General features: G+C 37.3%; 1 protein-coding gene across 1 annotated transcript; it reads right to left on the bottom strand.

Moving 5' to 3' along the window:
* Positions 1 to 1,625: 1,625 nt before the first annotated feature.
* Positions 1,626 to 23,162, bottom strand: LOC135155739 (acetylcholinesterase-like). The gene is made up of 10 exons (XM_064105829.1): positions 22,911 to 23,162; positions 20,216 to 20,398; positions 18,928 to 19,003; positions 18,336 to 18,454; positions 17,535 to 17,693; positions 14,708 to 14,936; positions 8,968 to 9,175; positions 6,359 to 6,535; positions 5,332 to 5,504; positions 1,626 to 4,745 (listed from the first exon to the last, which is right to left on the bottom strand). Exons 1-10 carry the CDS (start codon positions 23,073 to 23,075, stop codon positions 4,630 to 4,632), a joined length of 1,605 nt encoding a protein of 534 aa, XP_063961899.1. The 5' UTR covers positions 23,076 to 23,162; the 3' UTR covers positions 1,626 to 4,629.
* Between the last annotated feature and the right edge of the window lie 204 nt (positions 23,163 to 23,366).

Raw genomic sequence — 23,366 nt, 5'->3', positions numbered from 1 at the left:
TTGATTAGGCTGCACAGGTAACAATTATTTAATTATTTATTGTTTATTTTATATTTTTACCTCATGGAGCGTTGTGGCCCATTTTTTTGGATTAGTCTTCGGACTTTGAAACAGAGGGTCGCGGGTTCGAATCCCAGCCATGGCGTAATTTCCTTCGGCAAGAAATTTATCCACTGCTGCTGCACTCGACCCAGGTGAGGTGAATGGGTACACGGTAGGCAGGGCGACCAGATTTCACAAAAAGAAATACGGGACAATCGACAAAGTACGCTGCATGAGCGGATCGACCGAACCAGGTCTTAAAAAACACGGTGTTAGACTTGGTGAAAAATGTACAGAATTGGAAGGGAGGGGGGGGGGGGGGGGGAGGGTGAACGAAAGAATGAAGGAGGGAATGAAAAGGCGAAAAAAAAAAGAGTTGAATTGAGAACGGAAAGAAAGAAAAAATGAAGGAGAAAAAAATAAAAAAGGAATGATAGAATAAAATGATGAAAGATAGAATAAAAGAAAAAAAAAGGTTTCCGTCATTCTTTGAAATGAATTAAGAAGGAAAGAAAAAGAAAAGAAGGAAGTGAAGATGTGTGAAAGAAAACATAAGGGAGAGAAAAGAAAAAAAAAGAAGCAAGAGAAGAAGGAGGAAAGAAAGAACGAATAAAATAAAAATGTTTCCTTCATTTTTTTAAAGAAAGAAATAAAGACAGAAGAAAAACAGGAAGAAAAGGAGGGAGGGAAATAAAGAAAAAAGGACACAAAGTAGAAGGAAAAAAAACATAAAGAATGAAAGAAAGGATGAAAGAGAGAGAGGAAAAAATAAAGGGAGGAGAGAATAAAAAATGAGAGAAAATAATGGGAGGAGAGAAAGAACGAAAAGAAAAGGGAGAAGGAAGCAAAGAAAAGTTTAAGGAAAGAAAAAAATGAAGGGAAAAAAAAGGGAAATTTAAAAAAGGAAGGAGAGTAAGACAAAGAAGGAAAGAAATAAAAATGAACAGAGGGAGAAGATCATGAAAGAAAGATAGGGAATAAAGATAGATGGAATAAAAAAAGGGGCAAAGAGGAAGGATAGAATGATGAAGAAAAAAGGATATAAAAAAAGAAAGAAAAAAAAAGTACAATCTTAAAACAAACAAAAAAATCCCATAATCTAACAAAAATCAAAATGATATTTGGTGTTTCTAAATATATTTAGAATAGAAATAGAATGTTTTAGAAATGAATAAAATTTAATAGTGAAACATTGTCAAACTTAAAAATTAGATGAAACATCGCGGCATCATACTCAGGCATCTCTCTCATCCCATTTCAAGTTCGCACAGATCACAATAGGACTAAAAAGGAAAGCTGAAACAACTAGATCTAACATTAGTTATGAAAACTCAATAACTTGTTCCTCCGATTAAATCACCATATCAGTAATCTGAGAATCCATAATATACTTATAAACATTTCCCGCCGATTTTGTGATTATTTTGGTGGAAAAACTGTTTATCACGTGAGATTGTTTGCACCATTGAGAATGTGCTCCGTTCCTTTAGCTAGTAGCCTGCCACACACAGAAAGGAGGCCAGTTCGTTTGCAATTATGTATTGGGTTAGCAAGAAAATCACAGCAGAACTTGGAAAAGTTTACAGTTATCGATTTTTATTGTTGTCTCTGCTTCGTCATCTGTTGGTTATTTGATGAAAATACGTCAAAATCAAATGTTTTAACTATATTTTGTTCAAAATTCTGAAATACGGGACAAATAGGCGTCCCGGGAAGGGTTTGTTGGGACGCCGGGACAAAGGAGCAAAATAAGGGACGATCCCGGGAAATACGGGACGTCTGGTCACCCTGACGGTAGGATTTATTCTTTGAATGCTTTAGTGCCTATATGGCCGCTTAGCTATACAGCCGGGGTAATAATAATATACCAAGTATATTTTCAGCGCCTTGGATTTGGCGCTTTAGAAATACTCTACATTATTATTATTATTACTACTGTTTTATGTAGTTATAAAATGAGTTGGTATTTAAAGGTCAAGTCCATCCCAGGAAAATGCTGACTTGAATAAATAGAGAAAAATCAAACTAGCATAGTGCTGAAAATTTCATCAAAATCGGATGTAAAATAAGAAAGTTATGACATTTTAAAATTTCGCTTTTTTCACAAAACAGTGATATGCACAACAGTCGATGATGTCCATCACTCACTATTTCTTTTGTTTTTTATTGTTTGAATTAGTTTCATTTTTATACATTTGACAATAAGGAGCAACATGACTGAAAAATATAATATTAAACAATGATAATCCCACATGTTCAGGGAGGAATTAATAATTGTATCATTTGCCATCGAGGAGAAAATCAGAATATTTCATATTTGACATAATAAAATACAAAAGAAATAGTGAGTGGATGATGTCATACTTTCCTCATTTGCATACCAGCCATGATGTGCATATAACTGTTTTTTTTAATTAAGCGAAAATTTAAAATGTCATAACTTTCTTATTTTACATCCGATTATGCTTGTTGGATTTTTCTCTTTTTATTCAAATCAGCTTTTTGTTGGAGTGGACTTGTCCTTTAAAGAAAGGTCAATTTTGTATTTAAGGTCAAGTCTATCCTAGATAGCTGAGAAAACAAATAAACAATCATAACGCTTAATAAACCGAACGTAAAATAGAAAGTTATGTCATTGTTGAAGTTTCGCTTATTTCTTAAATTTATGTGCCATGATTTACGCGCAACTCATTGACAAGTAAAAATGAGAGGCGGTGATGTCAGTCACTTACTATTTCTTTTGTGTTTTATTGTTTGAATTATACATTATTGTTACAGATTTGATAAAGGATAAACGACCATATTGATTAAACCACAGGTTAAATCGATGGTAATTAAGCGGAGAGAAATTAAACTTTGTTTCACATAACAATGAGGAAAAAATAATATTTCATAATTCATAGTGAGTGGGTTATCGGTTCCCTTTATACTGTTTTGTGAAATAAAGAGAAACTTTAAAATATCATAAATGTCATATCATAAAAATATCATAAAAGGCCAGTATCCTCTCAAAGGCCAATACATGGCACCTAGACGAGTGGCGGTATAGCGCCCCCTTTCACCCTGTACATGTGTAAGCGTATCTTCAAGAATTCCTTCTACAACATGCAATTGATATTATTTTGTGTGTCTTTAAATTTGTAAGATATGAAGTGATGGTGAAGAAGTAGTGAAAAAAGAGATGTGATCGAAAAGTCAACTAGAACAACACCAGCTAAATAAATCTTATTGTTATACACATGGGCCCGTATTCTGAAGTCGGGTTTAAGTTAAACTCAGGTTTAAAAGTTGTGGTGTAAGTATGGGAAGCCAAAAGTATCAAATTTGTTATTAAGTTGTATGTTTCTTATGTTTACTGTGCTCTTTCGTGATACATCGATGGTGGACACAATCATCTATTTATACTTCCTAGACAATTATGAATGATTTGAGAGCCAAATGAGCTGAAGTATGATATCTCTACTGTTAGTGATTTATGTAACAATTGGCTCGCCATACTTAAACCACAACTTTAAACCTGAGTTTAAGTTAAACCCGACTTCAGAATACGGGCCATTGAAAACATTTGCATGATATATGAAAACATCAAATCATACAGAGTATCAATAAAGTTCTATCAAAAACAGTTCACCCCCTTTTGGTAACTTTAAGAAAACGCCATTATTCGTCAACGTTTATACAAGCTTATGTATAGATTGTTATGACAAGTGATAATAATGCAATAGTCCTACGTGAATGGGGATCGACAATAATGGAAGGCGTAGATTTAATCAAGGCTCTACCTTTATGAAAAGTTTGATAAGGCCGAAAAATAATGTTTCTGCCGGAAGTCGAACCCGGGTCCCAAAGGGGGAAGGATGACCTCTTGGAAATTTGTTTCGATCGGTCATTCGATCTAAAACTAAATTTCCATGCAAAATTGAGGAAAAAATAATACAATAGAACACATTGATAAATTCATCTATTAAATCTTAATGTCGTCTGTATTTTTACTGAGTTTAAAAGTGTTAAGTTCAGCCTGTATCGTTTAAAAAGATAGTGGAGAAGTGTGTGCACATCGCTTTGCAACCGAAAGGAAAAGGCGCTATATCAAATTACCTTTGAATTGGATTGGATTGGATTGGAAAGAAGAAAGTTACATTTTAAAACAATATCATATTCAAAATAATTATGTGTCGAAGTTTTCGCGTTTTTTTTGTTATTTTTAACAATAAGTTTTCTGAAACGTAAGGCTTTTTGTCAGTTACAGATACAATACAATTCGTATATCTCTATACATTCATGATTATTCATTGAGTGGTCACTATAATATGTTTAGCATGAAACAGTGACACTTCTTTTAATAAACTAGAACTAGCTATCAATGTAATTCCACTTTCATAAAGATGCATACCTTAAATATTTGTTTAGTTTCAGCTGACTTTCTCTATGAAATTAAAATCCGGGTCTTCTATTCATAATAAATATTGTACTACAGGTCAACTGCGTGACTTATTTGAGAATAATCAGTCAAAATTGAGTTGCAATGTATAGGCCTATATAGTTTGTGTGAGTTTTCAAAAATTGAGCATATCACATAGAACGGGATTAGTTGCACCGTGGAGTTTTCTTGTATTGGTCATATTCACGTTGCCAGTCAGACATTTCACCTTGCCACCTGGTAAACTCACTCCGCCAGTCCAATAAACCTTGATCCATCGAAGCTTCAAAAATAGAAAGATAACAATCAACATTATACAATATGAAAACTTTTTAATCGTCTTAACATCTTTGTGCACGACAAAAACCATTTTTTTTATAAAATGCAATGGCTGTAACCCTGAGTAGATAAAACTTAAATGAATAAATAGATTGAACTATTCACCGCAAGGAAGGTTCGCACTTTTGGAGATTCTTTTTCATTGAACAATGTCTACATATCACGAATCCATTAATTCCCTCAAAATGATCAAGGTTTCTAAGATCTCATCGTCAGCCCGCCCTCACACCGTGCCGATATGAAAGGTTTAAAAATATAGTTTATAGATTCAGTGAAATACGATTCCCATCATATAGAATTTATAAGAGGTAAGATATTGATGTATCTCAATCGTGTCTATCGTGACTACAAGCAGCAAACTGTTTATACACACTCCTGTCTCCTTCTGCTAATGACGATAATGATGATGACGATATATGTAAAGCCTTCATTTGTAATTCTAAACTGCGCTGTACGATGTAAAAATGCAAAGGAAAATTAATAGCTGAAGTACGTATACCATGTTTAGATAAAATTATGAATGAACATACCAATATCATCCTGGAGTTTTGGGAAATAGTCATTCCAGAAGTTACACTGATTGGCCTTCAATGCTCTTCCTACACCAAGATCCAGGGATATCTCCTTGTAAGAGAGCTCTGGTACAGTGAAGGATGGCCAGGTGCCCAACCCTTCACTAGGGTCAGCTCCAGATGTTGGATCCCTATTGATAAAATGATATCAATGCATTTTACATAATCTTCCATCTGGAATTTCACAGTTGTATCACAATTGTAAATCTTACATTTGCTATCAGTTGTTTGGAGTTCGAATACACGCACACACGCACGCACACCCTCCCTGGAATTATCTCCAGCAGCAGATCAACACAAACTTCATCATACACACATACACACACACACACACACACGCACACACACCCCTCCTCACCCGTCCTGGGATTATCTCCAGCAGCAGATCAACACAAACTTCATCATACACACACACACACACACACTCCCACCCTCCCTGGGATTATCTCCAGCAGCAGATCAACACAAACTTCATCATACACATACACACACACACACTCCCACCCTCCCTGGGATTATCTCCAGCAGCAGATCAACACAAACTTCATCACACACACACACACACCCATCCTCACCCTCCCTAGAAGTATCTCCAGCTACAGATCAACACAAACTTCATCATACACACACACACACACCCGATCATACACATTAATGCACTGGACTAGACACACCCAAAAATAATTTAAAACCGTTAAAGTATGCTCTAATAGCATTTGTTTTTCAAGGAATGAGTAAATTTGTTCACATAGTCGACATCTCGACAGTGTGACTGTTCGCAGCGTGTTCACAAGGTCGATTATGTGAAAATATGATTCACACTGTTGAAATGCTATAATGCAACAATGTGAATGTGATAACACATTTTATTCCACACATGTGAACACACTGTGGGGCACTGTGGTTTTCCAGTAGGGGCTAACATTTTCATTTCAAAAGATACTCTAAAAATTTCAAAGATGCAGTGTAACTCATAATTCTTTACCCAAATTTAGCAAAGTTGGTCCATAACTTCATCATCTTGACCGACAACTTCTTTTCTTCGTCCGTCATCTGGTCTAAACCTCTTAAAGGAAGATGTTCAATGAATGGCAATCCAAAGACAAACGTAATTTCTTCCGCGTGACCAGCTCCAAACCAATCTGGTAAACCTAGACGAGAACTGCAAAGAAATATGGCGTTGATTACTTAGCATATTATTCATTCATCCTCGTTTCACAGCGTCGATTATTGAATTAGCATTATGATTCAAAATTGTTCTCATAGAATCTGGAGAGCCTTTCATCAGATCAGACATCTTTCATTGATTTTGATTGGCTGAGAAGAACTGTTACTATGGCATTGTCGGATAACGCATCTGAAAAGTCACTTCATGAAGCGCTCTCGGTGTCAAAATATTAAAATATTTGCAACGTATATGTATATTCAAATGTGTTGATAAAAAGTGTATCGCAAACACTTCCTAATTAAATCAAATTAAAGTATGAAGTATTAACTACATTAATAAGATGACAGCCTTCAGATAAAATTGTTTGTTCGCAAACGCCCACCGTTGCAGTGCGATAAACCCACTCTTTTTAATCTCCTGCTTTCATAAAATAATTGACTGAACCTCAATCGGTCCTTCTGTCATGTCTGTGTCCATTACGAATTATTTGAATCAAATTTAAAGGTAATCTATTCTTCTTTAATACATGAAACTCTAAGGCCAGAAGAATAATGTCCCGAAAAATAACCATGTCCCTGGGAAGCGGGGGTGTTGTATACCGTCCTGTAAAAAAATTGTCATCACCAAGTGAATCCAACGCAATAGTCCCTTATTGTTCTAAAGTCTCCGATTTGCGCGACATTTGCGTACGACAATTACTCCTCCGTTAATTTCTCAAAAAATACAAGGTGAGAGTTGGAGTTGTAATAGGTCTTTGGGGTTCAGAATCATGGGCGGAGGTTAAGAGAAGGTTTGAAGATCTGGTTTATCTTTCGCCTCACTTGTGCATTTTCAGTAGGAGCAATTGTCGCAGATGCAAAGGTCGTGGGGCCCAGGGTGACCAGACGTCCCGTATTTCCCGGGATTGTCCCGTATTTTGTTCTTTTGTCCCGGCGTCCCGACAAACCCTTCCCGGGACGCCTATCTGTCCCGTATTTTAGAATATTGAACAAATTGTACTTGATACATTTAAAAGTGACGAATTTTCATCAAATAACCAACAGATGACGAAGTAGAGACAACAATAAAATCGATAACTGTAAACTTTTGCAAGTTCTGTGGTGATTTTCTTGCTAACCCAATACATTGCAAATGAACTGGCCTCCTGCCTATGCGTGACAGGCTACTAGCTAGGCATGTAGGATCGGAGCAGATTCACAATGGTGCAAACAATGACATGATAAACAGTTTTTTCCACCAAAATAATCACAAAATATATTATGAATTCTCAGATTACTGATTTGGAGATGTAATCGGAGGAACAAATTATTGAGTTTTCATAACTAGATCTAGATGTGTATCATGCCGCGATGTTTTATCTAATTCTTAAGTTTGACAATGCTTCACTTTTGAAATTTTATTCGTTTCTTAAACATTTTAGGTTTTTTTATTTCAAAAATATATTTAAAAAACACCAAATATCATTATGATTTTTGTTAGAGGATTGGAATTGTTTTTGTTTGTTGAAGTTTGAACTTTTCCCTCTTTCTTCCTTTTCTATCCGTTCTTCATCATTCTATCCTTCCTGCTTGCCTTTTTTGTTCCATCTATCTTTCTTTCCTGATCCTTCTCTCTCTGTTCATTTTTCTTTCTTTGCTTCTTTCTCTTACTTGCTTTCTTTATTAAATTTCCTGTTTTATTTCATTCTTTCTTTCCTTGAACTTTTTTTTGTTTCCTTACCCCCTCTCCTTTTCCTTTCGTTCTCTCTCCTTCCATTACTTTTTTTCTTTTCAATCTCTCCTCCCTTCATTCTTTCCTCTCTCTCTTTCCTCCTTTCTTTCTTTCATTCTTTATTTTATTTTCCCTTCTAATTCGTTTCCCTTATTCTTTCTTTGTCTCCCTTCCTTCCTACCTTCTTTCCTTCCTTATTTTCTTCCTTCCGCCCTCCCTCCCATCCTGTTTTCTTCTTTCTTTGTTTCTTTCTATCAAAGAATGAAGGAAACATTTTTCTTTCCTTCAATCTTTCTTTCCTCCTCCTTTTTTATACTTTCTTTTTTTCTCCTTTATTTTGTTTTTTCAAACATTTAATCATCTCAATTCCTTTCTTTTTCTTTCTTATTATATTCAATTTAAAAAAATACCAAAAAACTGTTCTCTCTTTTATTTTTTTTCTTTCATTTTCCCCTTCATTTATTCTGTCTTTCTTCTCAATTCATCTCCTTTCTTTTGTCTTTTCATTCTCTCCTTCATTCTTTTGTTCACCCTTACATTTTTTCACAAGTCTAACACTATGTAGCCTTCTTTGTTTACCGGTATTTTATTTTTTGTCGATTGTCCCGTATTTCATTTTGTGAAATCTGGTCACCCTGGCGGGGCCATTATTGGAGGCTATTGCCGCCGCATATTCATGATGTATTTACCTACATCATTTCAGCTGGTATACGTACCGTGACGGCTCATGCGTCAGAAAGTATTTGAAGACAGTGTCCCCCACACCAGCATGGTACCTAACAAACTGATCTGAAGGACAGGCAAATCGGTGATCTCCAGCAAACTCTATGAAAGATGGCATCAGATCGGCAGAAGGGTTCTCGACAATGGACCAGTCCGTGTATTGCTGAAGAATCGCAGCGATCAAGATATCATCAGTGACGCCTGGTGTTTCGTAAGTAAAAACAATATTAATAAGATTATCCGGTAATGCATGCACCAGCTGTAGATGAGCCATCTTGAAGATCAGAAGTATCCATGATGGTTATGATTAAAGTTACAATAATGTAGAGAGAAATTATATTGAGAATGAATTACAATGCATAATGATTGAAAATCAAGTGTGGCGCCATTATGATAGCGAGATGAGAGGAAGAAGATAAACAGAAGGAAGATGAAGCGAAATATGGAAGTCGCTCACGAAAAAAAATAGGAAACCGAGTGCAGAGGGGGATTTCCCCCAAAATATTTTTGGTTCCAGTTTGCTCAGACAAAGCATATCGGTGATACGACATTATTATTCCCCTTCGACAACTGCTCCGCGCTTTATTTTGTCTAATAGTATGGGTAGGGTAAGAGTTGCAAATAGAGTCTTAGGTTTAGGGTAGAGCACAGCATTAACTCCTTGCGCCAGTATGTGTAATTACGACTCTTGTATGTAAAGTGTTATAGCGCCAGCTTGTGGTGGTTCACGTGTTGAGGTTAATGTGAACAATCGTTCTCTTTGCAGCACCGTGTCAAATCATGATGTTCCTATAATAAATGGTAGGCACTTAATCAATAATTGTGATCGTAGTGTCTTTCCTTATTGTCGTGGTGGCAGCTTGAGCGAATCTTCGCCATCCGTGCAATGACACGCAGTAGGAATGGCCATTGCAATCCTTGCATACGGTCGGTCGGAAAGCTTTTCCGTGATAGGTTGTTGTTTCGTGATCATGCATTTGCGCGGTTTACACAGTCCCATCAATTGGTAATCATGTTGGCTTATCCACGTTACTATTACAGATACCAACAACCTCTTCCCCAGGCCCGAAAGAGAGGCCTCAATGCTCACGCCCGAAAGAGAGGCACACCCCCCCCCCCCCTTCCCATTGGTAATTGTAATGTTTCTAGCTTAAGTCATCCCAATTATTGTACAGAAGAAATAAATGAACGTGAGATTGAGAGTATTTGTGAATGTAATTATGATTATGATGAATATAGAGATGGTGGTGTATAAGTAAGATGAAGAGGGGGATGGGCTCCTCAGCCAACCTCCCTCCAAGGATATTGACAGTAGACCTAGATCTATTAACACCAGTTCATTCCTTACACAATATGAACATGACACTGATGATGACTTATGTTATGATGAAGAGTTTGAAGAGTGGGATGGGCTCCTATGTCAACCTCCCTCCCAGGATAATAGTGTTAGTAGCAACTGTAGATCTCGTTCTATCCATTCACATCCACATGATGCTGATTATCAATTATGTGACGAAGGATCGAACGAGAGGGAAGGTGCTAGCTCTATTTACACACAACCAGTTATGAAGCATAGTTGTCCATTATGTTATGAGGCTAGACGCTCACACCAACATCACAGTGGGGATTGCCCATTTCTTCCTATAGAAGACAAGCGTTGTGTTGCGCAGGCCCGCCATGTCGCTCATGTTTATGGACATGGTAATTTTCTCGGATTAGACGTTAATAACCGCCTACTTGACAATGACATGAATTGCAATCTGTATGATGATGATTTGTCTTGTGATAACCGCACTCATGGTAGTACTCCTGGTCCTTTATCATCTATGACCGACTCGCCCATTGACAGGTCTAGAGCTCTTGGTTGCTTTGATGACTCGTTAGTGTTTTACTAGCCCTTTGAGTATCAGGCAGGTTTCCATAGCAACACTGGTAACTCATCGGAGTCAGGTGAGTTCCAGACGTGTGATACAATGCCACATTCTGTAAGTGTGGCCAGTTCTACAGTGTTGCCTAATAAGGCAAGTCATGCTCCTTATGCTCACTTATTTTGTGGTGAAGAGAAGATCCAGGTTACCTTTATTAGCGGAGCTTCACGGAACTTGATTAGGTATGCTGCAGTTCGTAGACTATGTGCTAGTTTTACAGGTTCCCACATACTTGCTGAAAATTTTGGTGTAGGATTCATTGGAGAAATTTCCCTTATACTTACTCATTTTGATCAGCAGTTTCTGTTTGTAGGGTACGTTGTAGAGTCTCTTGAAGTCGAAGTGCAAGCCGGCACCCCTTTTATGGAAATGCATGATGTAATCGTCCGACCTGCCCGGCATCAAATTCGCTTCGGTGATGGACCAGCTATCGTCTATGGTCCACCAATGCCCGTTCAGAACTCGGTTTTGCATGCTGCAAGTGAGACTCCTCCGCTTCAGGCGTGCGACGGTGCATTGCGCTATGGTTCACGACTGCCCGACCCCAGTTCAGGTTCGTATGCCACTGGCAAGACTCCTTCGCTACAGGAGTGCGACGTTGTATCGCTCGATATTGCCGCAGATGCGAAACACCAGGTTATACCATCTATGCCAAGTCCTTCCACGCATGGACTCGAACAGCCTTTTGCTTCCAAAGAGTTGGACAGCAGTAAATCCACACTGAGTCCTCAGCCCTCTGGTGATGTCGTACTGCAGCCCTTACTTGAGTCCTCTACTGAACTCTCCATCCATTTGCAGCAAGTTGACGTTTGTAAATGTGTAGATACCCCACCTGAGGACCTGTCACAAACCCAACCAGCTACCCTGACATCTGACATTTTTTGTGGATACCAAGTCATCACTCTGTCCGCCTCCGATGTGATCGATTGGTCTGATACAGTCCACTTACCTGTATGTGACAATGGCCCTGGACCCCCTCATTTGATGGAAAAGCCATCTTTCCTTTCATCGGTTGCTGACCTAACCCCTAATGTCGTCGGTGACGTCTCTGATCCTGCTGTTCCCTTGGGTCCCATCCACACTTCCCAAAGGGGTCCCTCCCGAGAAGCTCTTGGTGGATATCCAGCCACGGTTACGAACATCTCCAACCGGGCCCAGCTGGGCGAGACGTCTACCCCATGTGTCCAGAGGATAAGGGTGGCCCCTTGTTCACATCCCTACTTTGAAGAGATCGACATCCCTCCTGGCCGCCCTCCAGATGTTCTGTTGGCTCCCACTGGTGTCGCTACCACCCCGAAGAAGCGCGCTCTTCACCATGGTGATAGGAGAGCCCAGTCCCTGCATAGCAGCCGCTAATCGGAAAGGCGCGGTATGTCATTCGCCTACAACGTCATATCTTCCGTTTTGTGGTTTCGCCTGTGCCGCCCCTTCGTCACGATGATGTGGTATCACCTGTGGCGCCCCCAGATATGATCTACATCTCTTGTTAATAGCCCTTGTGATGATGACTGCCCTGCTTGCTTTTTCAACAATACCCTAAACTATTAGCTCGGCTCGCAATTTCCTCTTATTTTGGACTTGCTTAGACAATTTTTACTCCTTTATTTCATACAGTATTGTTTTCTTCCTTTAACGGTATAATCATTTAATATATTTCTCTGTTTCTCAACAGGAGGTCTTGGCATGCTTAGTTGCCTCTGTAGGGTTGTTTTTATGCCTTTTTTTTTGTTTTAGGTATTCCCCCCCCCCCCCCCCCCCCCATTCAGTGTATATTTGCAGATTATGGTAGCGGCTATATGCTGGACAGTAGTACTGATTTTTTTTTCTTTAATTTTATATTTTTGTACGGTTTGTTTCATTAAACTCCTTGATGTCACGCAACTTTGGTTTGCTGGTGTGAGGATTGTATGCTATTTTATTGTACTTTACATTGCGTGTGTGTTCACTTTGGAATTATATTTTGTAATCCCTATATTTAATTTTTTGTTTTTGCAGATTACATAATGATGCTTATTATATGCTGTCCATGCTTGTATGGTTTTTAATTGTGTATGTTTATGGTTGTTATTGCATTTATTTTGTTCTCAATATACATGCCAATTTCAGGTTTTTAGTGAGTTTACAGGTTCATAGATGTAGTGTTGGTTTAGGTGATTACACATTAATTTAAGTTTGTTGCAGGTTTACAGCGCGATTCTGAAACTTTATTTGTGTATGTACTGTTACATAGCTGTCAACTAATATGTTTTTTCAATATGTAGCAGTAACAGTGACAACATTCTTTTTTTGCAGAATATGTTTTTGTTAACTTTGATTGGCGTGCTTTATGTATACTTTATCCGTTTTTGTATCGGAATGATTTTGTTTTCCTTTAAACGATGGTTTTGATTATGGATCAGTATGTTTTAGGTTATCAGAGGTTGGCAGCTCAGCTGTTATATCATTGTTAGTGTATAAGTAATATGCATTTTTTTTCTTAATTGAAGCTTATGTCTGCATGCTATACATGAGTGTCGCATTTATATTTCATGATTGATTTTAATTTTTTTCAGGATTGCTTTCGTTTGATAATAGATGTATGTAGGTGATTTATCATGTTATTGTTGACGGATCATCTTGTATGTTTGGCTTACACCATTATTTTATGTTATGCTTAGACTTGGTATTATTGCCTTTGTTTACAGTACGTATTGTAAAACTTACCATATATGTATTCAAATGATATTTTCATGTGTCTTTCTTTTAAAGGTACAGGTGTTGTATGGCTCTTAATGCATTTTAATGCATGAAGAGCAGTGTTTTGCTTGTGTGTGTTTGCGGATTTGCTGTGAGTGCCTTTGGGTGGATATTTTGTTTTTACTGGAAATAATTTGTTTTTAATCCTTTTTATGACATGCCTTCTGACATTGATTCGTGGTGTTTGTATGTCTGTTGGAGTTCAGAGATAGTTCTTTTATGTACCTAATGTGTTATTAGGATTTTTGAATATTTTTTTTTTCCATTTACTAATGGAGTATGAGGACGAATGGCATTTAACCAAATTAGGTTGTGATAATAGATCAGATATAGATATTACATCACCTGTGAAGACAATTATTTTTGTAAGCATGTAGGCCGTTAAAAATAACCCTCCTGTGAACTATTCATATATTTTATTTATCGTTTAAGTATTGTAAGTTTTTAACAGCATTATTTTATAGATGTGATGGAATGGAAAGATTACATAGATTTACATGGTAATAAGTTAGGGTTTAACTTTAACTTTGGTTTGATGTTTTAATTGCATTTTGAAGACAAGCTGTTTACAAATGCTTATTGTGTCGGTTGATGATTTTAAAGGGCTTGTGGCTAAATGTTTTTACTATACTGTTTATTGTTTTTCAGATTTGTAGTTAATTTTTGCTGGCTTTGATGATAATCATATGTAGGTACATTCCTTCTTATATTTCATGAATGATGGCAAGGACAGGAAAAAAGTAGTCACGCCAGTATGTGTAATTACGACTCTTGTATGTAAAGTGTTATAGCGCCAGCTTGTGGTGGTTCACGTGTTGAGGTTAATGTGAACAATCGTTCTCTTTGCAGCACCATGTCAAATCATGATGTTCCTATAATAAATGGTAGGCACTTAATCAATAATTGTGATCGTAGTGTCTTTCCTTATTGTCGTTGGGTGAAGTTAGGCATTCGATTAGTGTTTGGAATTTATTGCGGAGCAGTTGACACTGGAGCAAATGCTATGGAATATGCACTTTAATACCAAACCCTTAAAATTTCAGAAGTAATTTCAACATACTACACATACCATATGGGGCCATCAATCCTCTAATTAATTCTTCTAAGCCTGTACTATTAAGTGTTGGTCGTGGTAGATGAAGACTACTGGCAAAGAGGAATCGAAGAAAGAGAGTTCCGTCATCTTTGCTGACACCAGTCAGTACAGGGCACCTCTTGAAGTCATTTTGCTCATAAAGATTGATTGGTTTGTCCTCAAGGAAGTTTCCGTCCACAGAAATGGGGCATGATGAATACGCCTGCAAAATAGGATAACACGATAAAGATATTAATATACTGTTTGTATCGACTGAAGACCAACTGTATCATGTATCGACACGTCATGTATCAATGGTCAAATCCAGCTCCTTGCCATATATTGACTCTAATTCTAGTTGTTGAGTTATCTGGTGACTTCTCAAGTTATTTCACTGAAAAGATTGAGTCTGCAGTCAAGCACATCAACACCTGTTAAAGCGGAGTGAAAAAGAAAGCTGGACAGAAATGTACCTTACTCGTGTGATGATGATCTAAATGCATTTTTGCCACTCCTCTAGAAATATAGAGAATCATAGTGAAGTCTCCTTCAAAGTCATGCTCCCTAGATCCTATTTCAACTACAGTTGTGAAGGAAAATGATGATTTGATGGCTATGCCGTTATCGAGGTCGAGGATTGTTAATGCACCTGTGCAGGAAAGAAAGTTCCCCGGAGAACTGAAATTCGCACACGTTACTCCTGTGTTGAAGAAGACGTCACTTGATCGGGAGGAAATGAGCAGTTACCGTTCCATATCAATCCTATCTTTTCTTGCCAAAGTTGTTGATAAAGTTGTGGCGAAGAGATTGACAACACATCTGCAGGACACTGACCTTCATGAGACCATGCAGTTTGCCCATAAACAGCTCCACAGTGTCGAGACAGCTCTTCTTACATGTCTTAGGACATAATTATGATGACATATTGAGAAAAGTTGACAACAAAGCGGTCATAATCTTCCTGTTATATCCGTCAGCAGCACATGACACGATAGACCATGAAGTCTTTCCCCAGACATTGCATGTAGATTTTAAGGTTGATTCCACTGCCTTAGCATTGCTCCGGTCGTATCTCCACAACAGACGACAAATGGTGAATATCAAAGGGACTTTGTTAGAGGTTTTCCGCGGGGTCCCGTCCTAGGACCACCACTCTTCACTCTGTACACTGCGCCTCTTGGGAAAATTACTCGTCATCATGGAATAAAAGGTCATTTTTACGTGGATGATATGCAATTGTATGTGAACCAAGGGTGAGCGATGATAATGCTGATGCTACTTCGTGTCTGACTACCTGCCTGACAGAAATTCAACAATAAATGGTAATAAATTTTGTCAAGCTGAATGACTAAAAGCCTGAATATCTAGTCTTTTCTCCACCATATATGCGAAACAAGATTGTAACACGAAATCTTCAAGTTGGCAGTGTGTCTGTCCCTCCTTCAGATAAATGCTCGCAATCTGGGTGTTTTCTTCGACCAACGAAGATGGACAAGCATATTTCCAAGGTATGCCAGGCTACCTAGCTACTACCTGTCAAGAAATATATCAGCTATAAGATCACTCCTCACTCGTTCTGCAGCAGAAAGCCTAATTCATTCCTTAATGACCTCTAGGATTGACTTCTGTAACCGACTGCTGGCTAGTGTTACTTCAACTATGCTGAACAGACTACAGGGTGAACATGATGTTGTTGCTTGCCTGCTTACTGGTACAAAGAAATATGACCACATCACACCTGTTCTTACGGAGTTGCACTGGCTACCAGTTCAGTACAGGATCGAATTTAAAATCCTTCTCCTGACTTTCAAGGCTGTCCATGGTTTAGCTCCAGGATATGTGACCTCTCTATAAATAGAACAACGCCGTCTATGTCATGTCTTGCGCTGATCTGGTACTGGTATCACTCTTCATGTACCCATCACACACCTAACTAAACATGCCTAAAAGGATATAGAGATCGTGTCTTTTCCTATATTGCGCCACGCCTATGGAACTCCCTCCCTTCTTCGCTCCGTGAAATTGACAACATTGAACTCTTCAAACCGTAACTCAAAACTCACTTATCTCAGCAGATGTGTAGTAATTAGCTTAATTGGATGAGCCTGTGAATGTTTAACAGAAATATCATCATCAACATCATCATCATCAACATCACCACCATCATCATCATCAAACGAGTCGTTCTGTAATAGATGGTGATACATGTATATAACAAACAATTAGAATTTCAGTAATATGTGGTATAAAATATTTGCATGCATGGATCCATTGTTGTTTTTGAAAATATAGTTGTAAACGCTGAAGTAATATTTTCACTCAAACAACATTATCATTAAGCAACGCTATCATCAAACAACACTATCATTAAACAACACTATCTATATTCAACATACTAAGAATCTTACTATTGGATCAGTCAAAAGCAGATCACGTGATAGTGTCAATCATCCAGATGTCCTCGAATCAAAAGTGACATAGTTTGCCCATTAACTTCAACAACGGCGATTATTATCATTGATTTAAAGAGTGTAATTTCAAAAGACACCCAATCTACGTTCGTTACTTCTGAGAAAGGAATATCCTCTACTTAAAAAATTATCAACGGGCTTCTATTGATAATTGGTCAAGAGATTATAATTTTTGTATTCTTGCTCTTAGATTACAAAGGGGTTAGACACCCTTTTTCGGTCGATAACATTTATCAGAATCATTCTGCAAATCGGATAATTATGTCAATTACTTTATATTTTATCAAACATACATTTAGCACCCTTCGGAAATTTAGTATGTACTATCAAGTTATCTAACGTGTACTCACCGGTAAAGAAGCGTTTAGAATCTCGTCAGGAGTCTTAGTTTCCAAACATGCGACCAAGGCAGAAGACGGCGACGTGGAACAATCCAAGGCCTCCCCGAGATTCCTGGCATCTTGTACTTCTATCTCCGCCGGTCTGGAATCAAAGGATGTTGTTCCACTCTTGAAGAAAGAATAAAATAAAGACGGTGGTAATTAAATAAGAAACAGTGAGTTCTCGCACCGTTCAGTATTCAAAATGCCTGTCAAATGACAATGAACTGCTGGAAGGTCTTTGTTAAAAATTGGTGAACAAGAAAAGCAGTTCGTCCTAATTTTCGGTGCTGACGAAAAAATGCCAACATGCCGTTTCTCAAGAGTCCAGGTCCGAAACTGCTGTTTTGATTTACCAATTTTCGACAAAGATATCTTGTTCTCTCATTGTCAAAAAGGAAATTTGAAATACATTTCCTATGTCCTCGATAGCGTTCTGCGAAAAATCCCTAATATAAGGGGCCGCGGAACGAACATGAATGTGGGGAACTGAATATGCATAAAATCTCATGTTCATGCTTATTTTCACACTTTTAAACATGATTACTGATTTTTTTTACCCGCAGAAGCATTTAAGGAATTGAGAAACTTAAGAGAAAAAAATAAGATTTAAGTAGCTGGCCTTCATCACCTTTACAATTAATTCAGGTTTATTATCATTATTATTCATTCACTTATTTATCTACGTTCATATCTAATATTTCAATCCCTCGTTCGTTACTTTGTTTAGTTTTCAAATCCATTACAGCATCATTGAATAATACTACCTACCTGGATGATGGCTTGATTGAATAAATGACGACTTCGTTTAGAGAGTGTGAGGTAATGTACTGACGCTGCACCGGCACTCTCTCCAGATATAGTAATTCTGTCCTTATCTCCTCCGAAAGCTATTTGAAAAAAATGTAATAATAACATTTTTATATACCAAAAAGTCAAGATTATTTGAATTCAGAAATACGATTTAGACCGTGAATAAAGTTTATAAGTATGTCGTCGTGCCTTCTTGAGGAGCATCTTAATAGCCCCCCCCCCCCCCCTGTCTGTTGACCTGTTTTTCAATCTCGTTCAATCCGTATTGACCCTATCACATTCTGATTCTCGGATATGTTTGATTTGTTCCCATATATTTTATGAATGTTCTAATCAAAGTCTGTAAAGCGTTCGAGTATTTGCAATTTAGACTTCCAACAAAAGCAGGTATCATGGTTATACCTTTATCATCCTAATTACAAATCATAACTGACAAGATTAGTTCTGGAAATCACTAAGTGCATGAATACAATGAAATATTATCAATATCAGGGTTTGGCGGTAAAATAAACTAAATGAAATCGATAATGAATTGGAATCTAGCAGCTACCTTCAACGTTGTCGTATATCCACTGTAGGGCTGCTACCTGATCCAACATACCAAGATTACCAGGTGCTTCGGCATCCTCTGAACGAAACAAAATAACGACATCAATTCAATTCAAGTTTATTTTCCTTTCTGCATAAAAATGAACACAAATGTGGTAAACTACACAGGAACAAAGTTTACATAACATCAAAGACATAAAAAAGCATTGAGATGGAAGCAGCCAAAAAGGAAAAGAATGTCCTTATAAAACGGCCGACCCAACTCACTTTAAAAAGAATAATAATTATTGACAATATCAAAAGTAAAAAAAGTAAAAAAAAAGTAAAAAAAAAATATATATATATCACACAACCATGGCAACGTAATGGGCTACTCGTTTGAGACGTCACAAAATCAAAATTTTAGAAATTCATAACTCGGTTATTTTTAATGGATATTCATCAAACCCTCACTAACAGGCTTATTAATCTTAATTTATTCTACTTTTAATCAATTCGACTTTTCGTCAGGGTAAACTCCTCCTCTAAAGAGAGGGGCGGCGAAACCCTATAGGGGTAATTTAGCAATTGAGAATTTGTTTCGTACATGCGGTATTTTCTTCCCGGCGAGCCGCGGCGTCAGAATAGCGTTATTTCAAAGGTTTATTCCATGTATTAAAGAATATCCCTCATGAACGTTAAGCTATGAAATAATCTGCAGCTAGTCAGCGTGGCGCAATTATGGGCTATTATTCATTGGCAATTAAGGTTTCAGCCGGATTTCATGTTCGATCAATAAGCTATCTTTAGCGCCATTTTGGAAGTATTGTTGGTCTGTTGGATTCTAAGAGTAATAGACCGCTGACTATCATTGTAACTCGTCCAAATGCACTATTTTACCTATGACACCATAGTGAAAATCCCAAATTATAATTCCTAGATGGATAGTTATAGAGCTTTGACCAGTTTTATTAAATGACAACTTTTACACAATCGCCGTTTTGGAAGCCATGTTGGATTTTTCGAGTACTGGACCACTGATTATCATTGTAAGTTGTCCTAATGTATTCTATTAGCTTTGAAACAATTGTGTAGAACTCAATTTTTTTTTCTTCCCCAGATGGATGAAGCACGACCCTTCTGAGTGACGATCCTAAAATAACGAAAACCATTTCTGACGCCATTTTAGAAGCCATCTTGGAGAAATTGATGATTAAGTTATTTTGGAAAGAAGCCTCACTTTCGATTGCCTTCATTATGGCTTGGAAAGGGCGGTTCCCATAACTTTCTTTTATGCTTATATACTTTACCTTTGGGCTTGGCGAATAAACATTGAGATAAAGACAATCCTCGGACAATGGACCAGCGTAAGAGGGAGGAGGAGAAGTCTGGGAACAGGCGTCTTTAAACTCTTTCACGGTAAGAGGTCCATCCCATGGTTGTTTGGCGACTGGTGGCTTGAAGCGACGGGGTGGGTCGGCAAACGGTACTCCCTATATCATGGAGAAAATACCATATCAATTAAAAAGATTTTGTTTACCATATCAATTTTGTTTGCATATATTACGTATTACGAAAAGGAATTCGCTATATCAGTGCTAAGATCCGAAGATTTAAGATTGATAAGTGTATTACAAAACCCCCAAGACAGAGTAAAAATACACATGGAGTTTGCAAATAACCAATATCATGAAAGAAAATAATAAAGTTACAATATGAATTCAAAATATTACGTTATAATCCAGATAATAGTGCAAAAGTGAGACAAGATTCGCTTAACTATGTGGTGTATTTTTTTAGATTTGATATAGACTGAGAATATTTAAAAGGTACTTTAATATAAAATTGTAATGATGTCACAAGTGATTATAAAAATGAAAAAGGGAAAGTTGTAACCAGTGTAAGTAAATTGGTATATATTAAAGGGTTAAGTCAGCCAAGCACCCCCCCCCCTCTCTCATTCCTTCTCTCTCTCACACACACACACACGCGCACGCGCGCACACAGTCTTTCTTATCCATTCCAAAACACACAAACAAAATAAAATGCAAAATCATGGTTCATTGTTATCCAATCTGAATACTACCTTAAGACGACCGCACACCTTACGATTGGTCTGCGATTCAATTTTGGAATAAAACGTACTAGAATTTGATACTCATATTGAGACTTGGAATATCTTACTGTGTATTGTTTGAAATCATCGTACAAATACCTACGTCAAAGTCTGTGACTATGCTATCATCATTCTTAGAATAAAAGCAAATATAATATCTAGTCGTAATGACGTCATAGCAGTCGTACGATTGGCTACGATTTGAAACTAATTTGGCCTGCACTCCAAATAAAGGCTTGAAATCTTTCAAAATGGTTATATGAGTATTCTTTCAATTAATTTTAACCTCAAATAAAATGATATGTTCCATTCACATTTTCAGAAAATGAGCAAAATGAGATTTGTTCCAAAGTTGGATCATGAGCAGTCGTAAGGTGTGCGGTGGCCTTTAGGATAAAGACGACAATGAAGGATTTTCAAGATTATGTTCTCAAGAGTCGACAATTGTGAAAGCAATTCTAGTGAGAGAGAGGGAGAGAGAAAGAGGGGGGGGGGGAGGGTGAGAGCGGGTGTGCGAGAGGATCGCCCCTGTGTCATTTAAATCATTAAATTAATTTTATGAATGTATACATGAATTCCTTTAGTCCTATCAACAATTCCTTTTGAGGGGTAAATCACGAATTATTGAAGAATGTCAGATAAATGCGCACAATGAAACTGGCCGCTGGTTATCTTTATTCTATTTTTGTGATAAGTCGCCAAAATGAATGATTTATCATTCTATATGAAACATGTTTTCACTGAAAATGAGGGTGTTGCACATTTAGCCACACCACAAGTACATACAGACAAGCATGCAAGATGCGTGGGCATTCGAATGATATTTTCTTACAAACGACACCATAAAGTAGGATTAACATGACAAGCGTAACATAAGAATATTAAAACGCTATAAGGTTGGCACAAGGTCAAAGTTTTCTTAACTGGTCAGTTTGAGAAGAGACTTAAATGTTCTGTAATCTAGAAAATTATAGGAACTATGGCAGTGAGTCAAATTTATAACTATTCTGTGTGTAAACATTTCACTTGCCAGTTCATGATTTTGCCCAAAACGTAGGGATTTTAAAGAGAAGAACATGAAAATAAATGATGTAATCCAAGAACATTATAGATTTGGCTGTGAGCGATTTTATTTTTCACTGATTTTGTCTTTTAAATAAATATTTCACTTGCCAGTCCTATAATCTACGTTGTGATTTATAAGAGAAGAAATATTCCAAAATTACACACACATCCTTCGTGCATGTATGGTTTTGGCCTCCTACTTTTCCCAAATAAAGATGAAACAATTGGAACGCCTGGTGACTAGAATACAATTAAATAGCATCAACTTTGTTGGGCCCATATGGTTGACCCCATAGGCTCTCCCCTTTTTGACGAAATCACGTAAGTAGACATTCTTGGACTGATAATACATTTAGAATGGGCCGGTGTTCTTTAATGACAAAGAAAAAAATGTATTTTTTACATCACGATAATCAAAATTGAAAATTATAGGAATTGAGAATTGAATATTAAGTTTTGTTCATTTAGGCCAATATACTGTACATATCTAAATATTCACAACCTCGAAATTTGTAACAATTTTATTGGCAGCTTCATCTTTCCCAAATATTAATAACGTTGAACATAATCATGGTTCATGATAGCCAAAGCATGTATACAAAATCTGCAGAATTAGCTTACTTGGTTTAATAAAACATATGGTTAACATAACTTTAATGATCGATAGAAATCGCAACATCTTCTTTAATGAAACTTTAAAAGAAAATCAACAAAGTGTGAAATATCTTAGTATACAACACGGGCCTTTTTCATTACGCTCCTCAGCGCTCCAAAGACTCGATGACTGATTTTCGTCATCGATGATGAGTTTTTTGAAAGCTTACCAGATAAACATCAAAGCTTTTATCAACGCCGATATAGTCCTCTTCTGTGAAGTTGACCGTTTTACCCACGAGTATCCCTTGAGCTACTGTCACTGTCGGATCTGCAGTTGATATGTCAGTCATTAAGACAAGGCACAAAAGGCTAAATATGATGCGGAATTCCATTGTTTAACAAACTTTTTTTAGTTTAATATTTCCTTAAACTCTATCTGTACGTGCGGATCTCTTCGTCGCAACGCTCTCTTATGTACTGTGAGTCATTGGTCCTGCCAATAAAGTAATCCTTGGTCCTCCGTTAGAAGAGTAGTATAGCAGTATTGTATTGTATATTACGTAACACCCCGTCGTAAAATTTGATGGGTGTTGAAGTTCGGCGACCTTTGGACGTTGGGTACGATGCAGGTACGTTGGTATAAGTCAAGTAGCGTCAAAGGCATCAATGTGTCCATGGGGGAA

This window comes from Lytechinus pictus, chromosome 10 (assembly GCF_037042905.1).
Source record: "Lytechinus pictus isolate F3 Inbred chromosome 10, Lp3.0, whole genome shotgun sequence".
Classification (NCBI taxonomy): Eukaryota; Metazoa; Echinodermata; class Echinoidea; order Temnopleuroida; family Toxopneustidae; genus Lytechinus; species Lytechinus pictus.
Note: the sequence above shows the minus strand (reverse complement) of the source record. Positions and strands in the feature narration are given on the sequence as shown.